Below are 13,734 nucleotides of genomic sequence, written 5' to 3' on the forward strand. Positions count from 1 at the left end.
TATATATATATATATATATATATATATATATATATATTGTATTCCCATGAACAACAAACGCATTTTTTTATTTATTTATAAATTTTCATTGATTTGAGTCGTTGATCTAGATTCGATCAACGGCCCAGATCTCATCCCATGTTTCACCTAGAAGACTCTTCGCACCATAACCACTCCACACACACACACACACACATATATATATATACACTAGTTTTTCTTATGCGCGATGCGCAAAAAATAGGTGCCCAATATTAGTATTTTATATTAAAATTTTAAATTTATTTAAATTTTAATATAGTAAATAATAATAATAATAATAATGTAAAATATTTTTATAAATTAGATATTTATATTTTAAAAAATAACTAACATATAACTATAATATTTAATGTGTATATTTTATTATTATTATTGAATAAGATATTAAAATATATGGTGGATGCATGTGCATAGTAACAATAGTGGAAAAGATAATGGAAGTTATAACAGTAGGAGTATATTTGTCCAAAATATTATGTAGTACAACTTTTATAGCATAATGTACAAAAAAAACTTAACGAAAAAAATGGACATAAATGAGGGGTATAACCTTCATTCGCATTTATTATGTTTATATATATATATATATGGAAGGATTTAGGTCTGGGAAGGTTTTCTGTGCGGTTATACGGTTACACACCTTAATCATTATAATGGCGCACCTTAAGTACAAAAACCACGCACATTTATCACACAAACAAAAGCACCTTAAAACACAAACTATGTGCACCTAAAGTTTTAGGTCGACACACCTTAAGTACACAAATCACTCGCCTTAAGAGCACAAATCACACACTTAAGGTTTTAAAATGGCTCACCTTAAGTTTCAACAACTCACACACCTTAAAAAGGAAAACAACGCACATTAAGAAGGAAAACGACGTACTTTAAGAAAGAAAATCATGCACCTTAAGCTTTAGGTTCACTCACCTTAAATTTCAACACTCACACACCTTAAGAAGGAAAATTACGCACCTAAAATTACCGTACAAGCACAAGAACTTATATATATATATATATATATATATATATATATATATATATATATATATATATATATATATACACGCGCAAATGCTTAGTTAGAAATTGAAGATTTTTTATTTTTGGAAAATGAAAATAGAAAATAACTCGAAATCAACTATTTTCTAAACAACATCATTGCTAGGTGCAAAGGGCTGGCAAAGCATTTTAATATGCTCGAATTCTGTCATGTGTATCGAGAACAGAACTGAGTAGCGGATTCCCTCGCTAAACAAGCTCTGTCACAACCTATTGGTTTTCACATTATTGACGAAGCTCCACATGAGCTGCAGGATATGGTTCGGGAGGATCAATTGGGAGCCAAATTTAAAGGACGGACCCCTATTGGGGTCAGCGATCACTACTTTTCTTAGTGTACCGGGTGTCCCCCCCTCTTTTCATCCAAAAAAAAAACTATTTTCTAAATTTAAAAAATGAAAAACATTGTGACTGTTTAGTTAAAATTTCTATTTTTTATTTTCATTTACAAAAAAAAAAAAAAAATTTTCATTATTACTGGAATGAACTATATTACTTTCATTCAGGGTAATAACATAAATTTGAATAAAAGGTGGGCCAGAAACAGAAATCTAATAACTTACTTGAGTTCAAATGGAAAACGAGAATACTTTGGGCTTTTTTTTCGCAGAAACGGGAATTGGGAAACATCTCTCACCCAGGTCTCCCTTTCTCTCTCTTCCATCAAGACTCTGTCGACTGTCGGAGCTCCGATCTCTTCTTGAACAAGGTCTCTATTTCTCTGTCTATATATATATACCTCTACCTATATGTTTAGATGAACTTGCGAGCACGATATGAATATCTTGAGAATGAGCAACTCTGGATGCATATAAATACCTGTATGCATACTTGTGTGGTGTATTTGTGTATGTATAATTCACGTTTTTGTTTAATTTATTTGATTCTTTGATATTTCAATATGATCCTTATGCTTTCGATTGCTCCTTGAAGTTTAGGAATATTTTTTGCCATCGATTTTCTGAAATCTGCGTTAGGTCTAATTTTCATTCTCAGCAGTTTTACTTACTGAAGGTGATCATTGTGGTTATTCTTTCCCTTGATTTGAGAATGTTAATTTTTAGGGTATATGAACTTGACGAGCAAACCTTTTGTGAGGTTGTGTTAAGGTTTTTATTACTGCTGGACTCACCGCTGTGATTTTGTGATATAATATTGACAAGATTTTGCTGAGAGGTTCGATTGTGATTTAATGCTCTGTCTGCAGGTTCCTGTCTGGTTTTTGGAACCGAAATACCATTTTGTTTAATTTTAAGGTGTTGGAGTTATCATAATGGCCACGGGTCAGCGCACTCCTATTGATTTAGATCAAGGATGGGAATTTATGCAAAGAGGGATAACAAAACTGAAAAACATCTTGGAAGGACAGCCGGAGGCACAGTTCAGCTCTGAAGACTATATGATGTTATACACGTATCCTTTTAAACATTAAATTATGAAAACTTTGGTTTTATATTGTAGGGAACTTCTTTTTTCCCCATTCTTTTTCCTTAAGTCTATTCCACAGGACAATTTACAACATGTGCACGCAAAAACCACCGCATGATTACTCTCAGCAATTGTATGACAAATACAGGGAATCCTTTGAAGAATATATTACATCAACGGTTAGTTTTTGACCATAATTACAGTACAGGGTAAACACATGTAAATAAGAGTACTGCTGAGTTTATTATTTTGATAATACTTATTGAAAGATAAAATCACACATTTAGATATATATTCTGGATATGCACTTTGTAAATCGAACATGGGAAGAATATGCAGGGATACACAGAGCCACACTTACAAGCTTATATACGTAATGATGTATCTTATGCAACTTTATGTAACTGAAGCAAAATAAAGAAGATGGGAAGGTAAGGAAGAGGGGTATTATTCTATGATGTGACTGAGGGATTTATAAGGTGGTAACTCTTTGAGGTGACCAAAGACTTTATCTACTACCTAGCTTCTTTACAGGCTTTGGGGAACTTCAATTAGGGAGAAGTATATATAATTTTATATGTATATATATAGAATTCAGTTTGCTGCCACTTACTTTTCCTTCTTTTCCTTACGCTTTTGATATTGCCAAAATACTCATTTTTTTCCACACACATTATGCCATACATTTTAAGATTTTAATCTGTTAACTTACTTCAGGTATTACCTTCTTTGAGAGAAAAGCATGATGAATTTATGTTGAGAGAGTTGGTGAAGAGGTGGTCAAACCATAAAATCATGGTTAGATGGTTGTCAAGATTCTTCCATTACCTAGATCGGTATTTTATTGCTCGGAGATCCCTACCGGCACTCAATGAAGTTGGATTAACTTGTTTCCGAAATCTGGTAACTTGTGGCTGTCTACAATAAATTTGTTTATATATAGAGTTCTTATTTATTTTTGCCACTTCTAGTGGATATTTTGGCTGTATCTTATAATTGATGTCTTTGTTGCGTGATATTGCTCTTCTTCTTCTTCTTCCATGCATCTTTTCTCATGAATGTAGTTTGTGATTTTGAAATAATTTCAGTTATTGTAATTTTTTTCTTTTCAAATTGTATATTAACCTTGAGGCTATTTTCTGTCATTCAGGTGTATCAAGAGTTGAATGGAAAAGTAAGGGATGCTGTCATATCCTTGGTATGTTTTCTGCTAGTGTCCTATCTTCCTCACCCCAAAGTGCAAGTTTAATTGGTTGACTAATGATATTTGCTGACTAGATTGATCAAGAGCGTGAAGGGGAACAGATTGATAGAGCCTTGTTGAAGAATGTACTAGACATATTTGTTGAAATTGGAATGGGGCAAATGGATTACTACGAAAATGACTTTGAAGCTGCAATGCTCAAGGATTCTGCAGCTTATTATTCTCGAAAGGCCTCTAACTGGATTTTAGAGGATTCTTGTCCAGACTACATGTTGAAAGTTAATATCCCCAACTTTTTCCTTTCCTTTTTGTATATGAAATTCTGCTTAACTTTGCATTCCATCACATCCTTCAAAGTCGCAAACTATTTTCTAATTATTTCTTTGGGCATATAGGCTGAGGAATGTTTGAAAAGGGAGAAAGATAGAGTCTCTCATTATCTTCATTCAAGTAGTGAGACAAAATTGCTTGAGGTTCATTCCAGCACCTTTATGTATTTTGTTCTTTTATTAGATTTTTCTAACCAACTACTCCTTTTGTTTATTTCTATGCATATTTCTACTTTTCTGACCCTTTTAATTGGCTTTTTTTTCCTATTAGAAAGTGCAACATGAGTTGTTGTCTGTGTATGCTACCCAATTGCTTGAGAAGGAGCACTCTGGATGCCATGCATTACTTAGAGATGATAAGGTAATCAATAAGTCAAAACATGTTCTGAACATCAGTGCTGTTTAATTTGGTTGCGTATTGTCGCAGTTCCTGATTCCTTCAATAATGTATGCAGGTGGAGGACTTGTCAAGAATGTATAGACTCTTTTCTAAAATACCACGAGGTTTAGAGCCCGTTGCTACTATTTTTAAACAGGTTTTTTATATCATACATGCATATTGTGAATGATAGTACAAAAATTTAGCTTACTGCTTCTGCTCGTATGTTTCTTAAACTGCTCTACATATGCTTTCTTTTCCCATGTAGCATGTTACTGCTGAAGGTATGACTCTGGTTAAACAAGCAGAAGATGCTGCAAGCAATAAGAAGGTTTGTAATATATATATATATATATATATATATATATATATATATATTTTTTTTTTTTTTCTTTTTCAATGTGTTATGTATGTCAGTGTTATTATACCCATACTAGACTTACCTTTAAAAAGGAAAAGCAAGTTCAGTTTATTGTTAATACCTAAAATGCAAGCAAACTATAAAATTTACCTGACAACCATGGTTTATTGGAGCAAAACTGATGTGAGATAGGAAATTAGTGCAGGAAAATCAGGAGATTGATTGAATCTAAATTATCTTTGATTGATTGCTATTTGAATTTGATTTATTTCCTTTACAAATGTCTAACTCCCAAGTCCTGGAAGAGTGGAGTGCTTCAATTTCATCAAGCCATCAACTTGAATCCTTGACATTTTTAGACAATGGACAAAAGGCCCAATTTGGTGGAAAATGTCTCCTAAATTTTTAGTTGGAAGACATTTTTAGGATTCTTTATTTTCCCTTCTTTCTATCTCTCTTCAAGCTAGTTTCCGCATTATTATTACCACCACCACCACCACACCACCACAACCACTTATTATTATTATTTTATAACAAATGATTTGCTCATTTTTTTTAAAATGAACCAAACAGACAAAATGCAATTTCTTAACTTTCAGCCAAACAGAAAAAAGATAGTTTTATGACATTTAGTCAAACACTAGAAAATTAAAATATTCTCCGAAAAATGAGTCATTTTCTGGAAATCATTATTCATTTTCCGGAAAACATTTTTCAAGTTTCCAAATGGACCCTATATGAAAAATCAAATGCTCAGAACTTTTTCCCCTAAAACTGAACATAGACCTATTCTGCCATTTGTTTAGAAGGATGGAGACTTAAAATCAAGAAAAATTGAGGAAGAACACAGGTTTCTTGAATTTCATAATAGTGTTCTGGTTTTGAAGAATGGTTCATGTCTTGATGATAAATTGAGTGTACCCCTGAATACTCTTTACATGTAATCATTGCATGTGAATTTCAGTTATTTTTGTACAAATTAAGGCTTAAACATTAAAGCTTTAGATTATATGGGAACTAAAGGTGGATTTTCTGAAGAATGTAGGGACAAATGATACAGTATTTTTAGGGAAGGGAGCATATGGTAAGGCTGGACCTGGAGGGTGAAATTTACAAGTCTAGAAGTAGGGGTGTGAGTGTGAGAAGGTGGTTGTAAAGAGCTAGAATTCTTAGAATTTGGAGTTAGGGAGATGAAATAACATAAGATTTATTTGAAACAAGGTTTAATTTTTGTGAGAATTTAGTAAACTACTTACTACTCTAAGAAACCTGATAGCCATAGAGATACAGTACTCTTGCAGATGACCTCTGGCTTAGTTAGTTAAGTTCAGGTAATCATGATCTTGATCATAAGGTTAAGAGTTTGAACCCTGCCATATACAGAGTATGAGTATTGGGTGTAGCCCTTTTGGCTGAGTATTTTTCCCATTAATGTGCAGGCCTATTTCATGGGCTTTATTTGGTATACATTATTTGATGGGCTGATGGTGCAAGAATAATTGTTGAAGGAACACAGTGATATAGTCCAAGATTAGTAGAAAAATGTTAGTAGCAATGGGAATTTGTGTTGTAAATCATTGTTTTGATAAACAATAAAAAGACTAGGAAATCAAATTCTTATAATTGATCCACTATTCCTGAATTCCTGTGAAATATTTTCTTATGAGTGAACAATTGAACATAATGATTTTATGATGTGTTTTATTGATTTTGGAAATTTAAAAAATTCTCTGCAAGTGTTTCATCATTCTCATGTAATATTTCTGAGTGAAAAATAGAAAAATAATTTGTTCTGTTTTCTTTTATTGATTTGGAAACTCAAATTCTTGTTATTTTGTGGTTGTTCTCAGAAAATATTTGAGTTAACAATTGAAACATAAACTCTTCTAATAAATGTTCTGTTACAGGCAGAAAAGAGAGATGTTGTTGGTATTCAGGAACAGGTATATTTGATGACTTATGTTGAATGTCCTTTAACATATTTCTCAGTTGGTACTAACTTACAAATATTCCAGGTGTTTGTTCGGAAAGTGATTGAGCTTCATGATAAGTATTTGGCTTATGTAAATGACTGTTTCCAAAACCACTCTCTTTTCCACAAGGTCAGTGAGATAGCACCACTGCTGATTTCGCAGTCCTTTGTCTTAGTTTAAGTGTATTTCCTGCTGTAAAAAAATCCTATCTGCAGGCTCTGAAGGAAGCTTTTGAAGTTTTTTGCAACAAGGGTGTTGCTGGTAGTTCAAGTGCAGAACTTCTTGCTACATTTTGTGATAACATTCTCAAAAAAGGTGGAAGTGAGAAATTGAGTGATGAGGCTATTGAGGAGACACTGGAAAAGGTACATATCTTTCTCCATGTCCTTTTCTCTACCATATATATTAGAGCTATGAAAGATTTACAACAAACCTTTATTTCAGGTTGTAAAGCTGCTTGCTTATATAAGTGATAAGGACTTATATGCAGAATTCTATAGGTAAATCTCTTTACCTTTCATTATTTTAGTTCTTTTGACCTTTTACTGCTTGGGATGCTTGGTTTTATGCCTTAGTTATCCTTGCTAATCCAAACACTGAATTTTGTTAGGCTTCAGATGATTGCTGGTTTTCCATAAAGAAATTAAGGAATAGGAATAAATAGGAGAAATATTATCCTGTGTTTTTATTTTATTTTTGAGATAAATGTTTTGCTGTCAACAGGAAAAAATTAGCTCGACGGTTGTTATTTGATAAGAGTGCCAATGATGAACATGAGAGAAGTATCCTGACGAAGTTAAAGCAGCAATGTGGTGGTCAGTTCACATCAAAGATGGAGGGGATGGTAAGCTAAGATTATCTATCCTTAATTATGAACTTAAGTTCCCATTATTCTTTTGTTGTTGACACTGTGCTCCTTTTTTGCCTTCCCTTCCAGGTCACCGATTTAACTTTGGCTAGGGAAAATCAAACTAGCTTTGAGGAGTATCTCAGTAATAATCCTAGTGCAAACCCTGGTATTGATTTGACTGTTACCGTACTTACCACCGGCTTTTGGCCAAGCTACAAGTCTTTTGATCTTAACCTCCCAGCAGAGATGGTAAAGTGTATTACCCATTTCCTAATCATTTGAAAAGGCAGTTGGATTACTTTGTTTTGGTTTATTTCTTCTCCCCTGACCTTCCACTATGTCTTCAGTCATGGAGAAAGCTGGACTATCATGCTCTTGTTTAATCCACTTTTTGAAGCAATTTTGTTTACTGCTTTGAATTGTTTTATTAGGTTAAATGTGTTGAAGTATTTAGAGATTTCTACCAAACCAAAACAAAGCACAGGAAGCTTACATGGATATACTCGCTGGGTACTTGTAATATCATAGGAAGATTTGAGCCAAAAACTATTGAGCTAGTTGTGACTACATACCAGGTTTTTCAAATAGACAAACTAGCTCAAAATCTTTGTGCAAATTTTCATGAGTTTGCAGATGATGATGCTGTTGCTTTTACTGTCAATAGGCTTCTACTTTGCTGCTATTCAATGCATCGGATCGTCTGAGTTATCAGGAAATCATGACACAGTTAAACCTGTCAGATGATGATGTTGTTAGACTTCTTCATTCCTTATCATGTGCAAAGTATAAAATTCTCAATAAGGAGCCAAGCACAAAAACAATATCTCCCACTGATGTTTTTGAGTTCAACTCAAAGTTCACAGACAAAATGAGGAGGATCAAGGTGATTACAGATCAGATGAGATTAATTTTGTATGACTCGGTTCATTCAGGGTTCCTTTGATGAGTTTGTTAAGTAATGAAATTTGTTGTGGGAATGCAGATCCCTCTCCCTCCCGTGGATGAGAAGAAAAAAGTTATTGAAGATGTTGATAAAGATAGGAGATATGCGATTGATGCCTCAATAGTGCGCATTATGAAGAGCAGGAAGGTCTTGGGCTATCAGCAGTTAGTCATGGAATGTGTTGAGCAGCTGGGGCGCATGTTCAAGGTAAAGTCCCGACATCACCTACTTCATCTGACTTCTTGGACATTGTTGTGAAAATGTTAATTTTAATTTTCAATGCACAATGCACAGCCTGATGTTAAAGCAATCAAAAAGAGGATTGAAGACTTGATCACTAGGGACTATCTTGAAAGGGAGAAGGATAACCCTAACATGTTCAAGTACTTAGCATGATTTGGCTTAGGTCGGTGATATCAAAGGAGTTATTAATTCTCACTGATGCTATAGCTTCAGTTTGAGATGACAGTCACGGCTGTCGAAATTGGCAGTCGAGCAGAACTCCTGTATCGTGATTTTTGTTACAGTCAAGTTTTTGAAATCACATCTACCCTGAGCTGAGCTGCAAAAGGTGGATTGATTATAGCAGTCCACTATGGTACCCGTACATGTTAGGAAGAGGCAAATTTGCTCTTCTTTGTGAAGAGAGTGAGACTTGTTCGTATTCTCACATATATGGCCCTCCCATAAGCATTCTCAATATGTGCTTGTTACTTTGTTATATACCCTCCGAGTATTTAATGTAATGTAATGTTTCAGTGAATGGGGTTTTCTGGAATCGTATTTTCTTTCGTGATTGAAGTTCCTTAAACTGGGATTCTTGCTGGGCTCAAAAATAATTTTTGGGGGTGAAATTCCGACTGAAATTTGCCCTTGTTTTTTCGTGCTTTTGTAAGTGCACACACATATTTTTATGGGAAATTTTACCAGGCATGGATTGTGTATACTACTACAAACAGAAATGAGCGGTGTCACTTGTATACACAAATGTTGCTGTCCTTTTTTTTTTTTTTTTTTTTTTATAAAAAATTTGTAAGGTAATGTGATCATACGATAATGTAAACTTACCTTGAGTGTTTAAGTGAGATTTTTGGGAGTATAACATGTTTAAACACAAATGTTGCTGTCCTATTTTTTTTATTTGTAAGGTAATGTGATCATACGATAATGTAAACTTACCTTGAGTGTTTAAGTGAGATTTTTGGGAGTATAACATGTTTAAATGGGTTATATTTAGGCTATATATTTGTACAATTTACTTAAATGTTTCAATATAAATAACTAGAAATTATATGCATATATGATCATATTATCTTTTAGGCAAAACTTTTAAGACTTAGGAATGTTAGCGAATAGAGCTTATGGTAAAGTACTTGTATTTGTGTTCGGTAAATGTGTGTTATATTAAGATAAACGAATCTAAATGAACAAATTTTAGAGCTTGTTTAATAAACAAATAGAGTGAATATTTGAAAGTTCGTTTGCTAAGAGCTTGTGAGCAAGTCCGTTAGTGTAATGTTATTGAACAAGCTTGTTCACTGTTTGTTTAAGATTGTTCACGAACAAATTTATTTACATACAATTTATTTATTACTCATAGTTTTAATATACTAGAATATTACATTAGTACTTTAGTTTAGGGGTTAAGCGTGTGTGTGGGGCAAAAATTTGTGTGAGAACGTCTCATGGGTCTCAATTCATGAGACAGGTTTGGTTCGCAACACTTATATATATATATATAGTAAACCCATTTGATAATTCTTACCCACAAGTGCTGATTATGCATAGTTTATGCTCTTTTTTGTTATTTCTTGTTCATGAAGGAATTATGATCATGATATGTACATGTGTTTGTTTATTTAGCGTTCATGGACGTAAAATTCACGAACATGTTCGTGAACGTGTTCATTAACGTTAATAAACACTAATGAATACTTAACAAACGAACACGAACAATATTTTCAAAAACTTAACAAATGAACACGAACAACTTCTGTTTGTTCATGTTTGGTTCATTAACAACCCTAGTGAGACTGGTTGAGTTTTTTTTTTATAAGTGTTACACTTTCTTTTATAAGTATTACTCTGTAGAGTTTTTCTCATAAGTAACTCTTCAACTCTTAATATTATATTTTAATTTATGATATTATATTTTTTCATCAAAATATCACATTTTTTCCTCATAAGTAATTTACCGTTTCTCATAAGTAATAATCAACTAATTTATCCTTGATTAGTATTACACTTTTTATATAAGTAACTGTTCAATTCTTATTTTAAAAAAAAACTATTCAATTCTTAAATATTGTTGTGCATTTTGATTTAAAAGGATTACATTTTTCTCAAAAGTATTACCAATAAACAATTTATTCCTAATTAATTTTATATTTTTCATCATAAGTATTACATTTTTATCTTGATCCGACATATCTTATAAATAAGGATTCGTGAGATGGTCTAACAAGAGACCCACCCTTCTTTTTATATGTACAAATTATTATTGTTATTGTTCTTAAGAAAATAATGTAAAAGTAGTCATTTAAATAGTAGCGAAAATGCAATTAAACCATTTAACCGCAAGAAAAATACAATTTACTCCCTCAACAATTCATTTACGTTGAATCCTACAATTAGCTGGTTGAGTTGATTTTTAATCCGTCGCTTGCCAACGTGGAATCTAATTTGTCATTTTTTTTAAAATGTTTTTTTCTAAGTTCAGTCAATATTTTTTTCTTCTTCCTTGTCAAGATTCAACACATTCATCATAGTCAAAGCATGGAAGGATCTTCTCCATCCAATTTAATCCGATTAAAAACAACAAGCCTTACGATCTTTCAGACAAAAAAAGAAAGCATCGTATCGTACTCCATCTTAAAGGAGACAAAGGCACCTTCGTCTCGCAATTGATTATACTCAGATAAATAATTTGTTTTTTTTTTGGAATAATCTTTTTTAGTTGTAGAACATATCTAGATTTGTGAGTTAGTGATTTTTTTTTTATGACAATGAGGGTTGTGTGCATTGGCAAAAATTATTCGCGGTGGGAGAAAAGACATCTAAAAATAATTCAAACCAAAACAGGAAAATCTTGTCTATGTATTCAGAAAAGTATAAATATTTTAGCTTTAAACATTGAACACTAGTAGATAGTTTATGACATGGACAAGAGTTTTTAAATAGAAAACAAAAGTTAAAAAAAAAAAAAACCACATAAACTAAGGAATCAATTTAACTAGTCAATTCAGCAATTGGTTATGCGTGAGAGGAAATGTTGGTTTGAATGCTTATGGGATATAGACATATAGTCATATAGACAAGGGAATCAAAACCATTTTTGTCTACTACCACATTATGAGAAAAAAAAATTTTACTAATCAAAATGAAAGTGAACTTCTTTCCCATTTTGGTTTTGATGTTTTGCTAATGTTCATCACAGTGAAACTTATTTATTGTATACAAATATGTCAGTAAAATTTTAAGAATTTTTTAAACTTAGTCTTGACATTTCTTGTATAAACATAAGGTCAAGCTTGCTAGATTGGCTTGTTGAATGAGATACCTTAACTGTGATGGAGGACACAGTGACTAATCCCCTTGCTAAATTCTAGGCACATTTATTGAGTGAGACAACTGATTTGGAGATTTAAGTCTGTTTCATACCCAAAGCTAAGAATCGAACATTAACATTTAGTTAAAGATGGATCAGTCACTTCCACTCAAGCGTACTCTTCATATTACCTTAACTCGAATTATTGTCACAAAATAATAGTGACTTGGTAATTTGTAGTTCACACATGCTACCTTTACAGGTTTGATAGCTACTTTGCTAGCCAACTTTGACCTGTCAATGATGCAAGAAGAATCCTAGAAATGCATGACTATTTTAGACCTCACTATAGAATAATAATGTTCATCACAAATTCTATTTAAATGAGAAACTAATGAAAAAGACAGAGAATGAGAGTTAGGTAGTGATGATGTACTCTTTGTTTGGATTTTGTCTAATTTGTTCAAAAGCTAATTTTCATGGCATATTTATTAATATTTATGTGTATTGACAAGTTGTCATCAAGTAGAAAACTTATTTTAAAAAATAACAAATGAACAATTATCGCAGCGTTAATAAGTTAATGTTACTATTGTTTTAACTTTGATAACTCAATTACACACTTTTTAAAATTCAATGGTTTAATTACATTTTCACTACCACTAAAGTAACTTATTTGATTATCATCTTTTCTTCTTTTTTTTTTTTTTTGTGACGAGGGAAAGTTGTTGTTGCTATTTAATGATGCGCAACGGGTAAACCTCATTTATATGTAATAGCATGCACATGAGAAATCAAGAATTAAACTCATAACTTTTAAGTACGAGAATCATACTTTACTTGGTTGTTTAGAAAGGCGTGATTATTATCATTTTCAAATTTTATTTTAGACACATTTAAAAGAAAAGAAAAAAGATTTGAAATAAGGGAAAGTGGCAGTTTCCCCCCTGAGTTATTTTAAAAGTGGTAGTTTTATCCATTGTAATGTTAAATTGACATTTTTGCCCTTAAAAATAACTATTACATTTATTTTTATTCTCCAACCAATTATTACTAATATGTATGGAAGATCACACTTCGATACGAACCTAATCGAACACTGTAGCAATTGAACTTAAATAGTATAGACGATTATGGTTACGATTCAGAATCGAAAAAATAAAATAAAATAATTTTTGAATTTAGAATATTTTTAAATAAGAAATAAAATTATAAAAATAAATAAATAAATAAGTTTTGATTGGCGGTTCAAAATCAAAATTGGAACCGAACCGTACCGATTTATCAAAATAAGTGTTTGATCATTTTCACTATATATGACTGTGGTTAAGTTCCGGTTCACGGTTCAACAATTATTTAATTTTATTTTTTCGGTTCTGAATCGTAACCAGAACCTCTATACTATTTCGGTATGATTGCTACAGTGTTTGGTTAGGTTCGAATCGAATCGTGATCATCCATATATATAAGTGATAATTTGTTGGAGAAGACTAATAAATGAAATAATTATTTTTAAGGGTAACAATGTCAATTTAACATTTCAGGGGTAAAAACTGTCACTTTAATAATACAGGGGGGGAAAAGTGCTATATGCACATAACATAGGGGGAAAAAGT

General features: G+C 32.2%; 1 protein-coding gene across 2 annotated transcripts; it reads left to right on the top strand.

Moving 5' to 3' along the window:
- Window positions 1-1,703: 1,703 nt before the first annotated feature.
- Window positions 1,704-9,382, top strand: LOC116001963 (cullin-1). Of its 2 annotated transcripts, XM_031241944.1 has the most exons (20): window positions 1,704-1,813; window positions 2,312-2,517; window positions 2,612-2,711; window positions 3,250-3,435; window positions 3,683-3,730; window positions 3,811-4,014; window positions 4,132-4,209; window positions 4,337-4,426; window positions 4,521-4,601; window positions 4,713-4,775; window positions 6,713-6,748; window positions 6,821-6,907; window positions 6,994-7,143; window positions 7,223-7,278; window positions 7,502-7,622; window positions 7,716-7,877; window positions 8,060-8,203; window positions 8,293-8,511; window positions 8,611-8,778; window positions 8,866-9,382. In XM_031241944.1, the coding sequence occupies exons 2-20, from the start codon at window positions 2,378-2,380 to the stop codon at window positions 8,965-8,967; spliced, it is 2,235 nt and encodes a 744-aa protein (XP_031097804.1). In that variant the 5' UTR covers window positions 1,704-1,813; window positions 2,312-2,377; the 3' UTR covers window positions 8,968-9,382. The 2 variants fall into 2 exon arrangements, with proteins under 2 accessions (XP_031097804.1, XP_031097803.1); XM_031241943.1 differs by having other exon boundaries at window positions 6,713-6,907.
- Window positions 9,383-13,734: the final 4,352 nt, after the last annotated feature.

This window comes from Ipomoea triloba, chromosome 13 (genome assembly GCF_003576645.1).
Source record: "Ipomoea triloba cultivar NCNSP0323 chromosome 13, ASM357664v1".
Lineage (NCBI taxonomy): Eukaryota > Viridiplantae > Streptophyta > Magnoliopsida > Solanales > Convolvulaceae > Ipomoea > Ipomoea triloba.

Bases quoted from the DNA above. Each gene is read 5' to 3' on its own strand.
- LOC116001963 (XM_031241943.1), top strand. From the start codon at position 2,378: ATGGCCACGGGTCAGCGCACTCCTATTGATTTAGATCAAGGATGGGAA. The intron at 4,210-4,336 runs GTTCATTCCAGC...TTTTCCTATTAG, and splicing joins GTGAGACAAAATTGCTTGAG to AAAGTGCAACATGAGTTGTT. The intron at 7,279-7,501 runs GTAAATCTCTTT...TGCTGTCAACAG, and splicing joins TTATATGCAGAATTCTATAG to GAAAAAATTAGCTCGACGGT.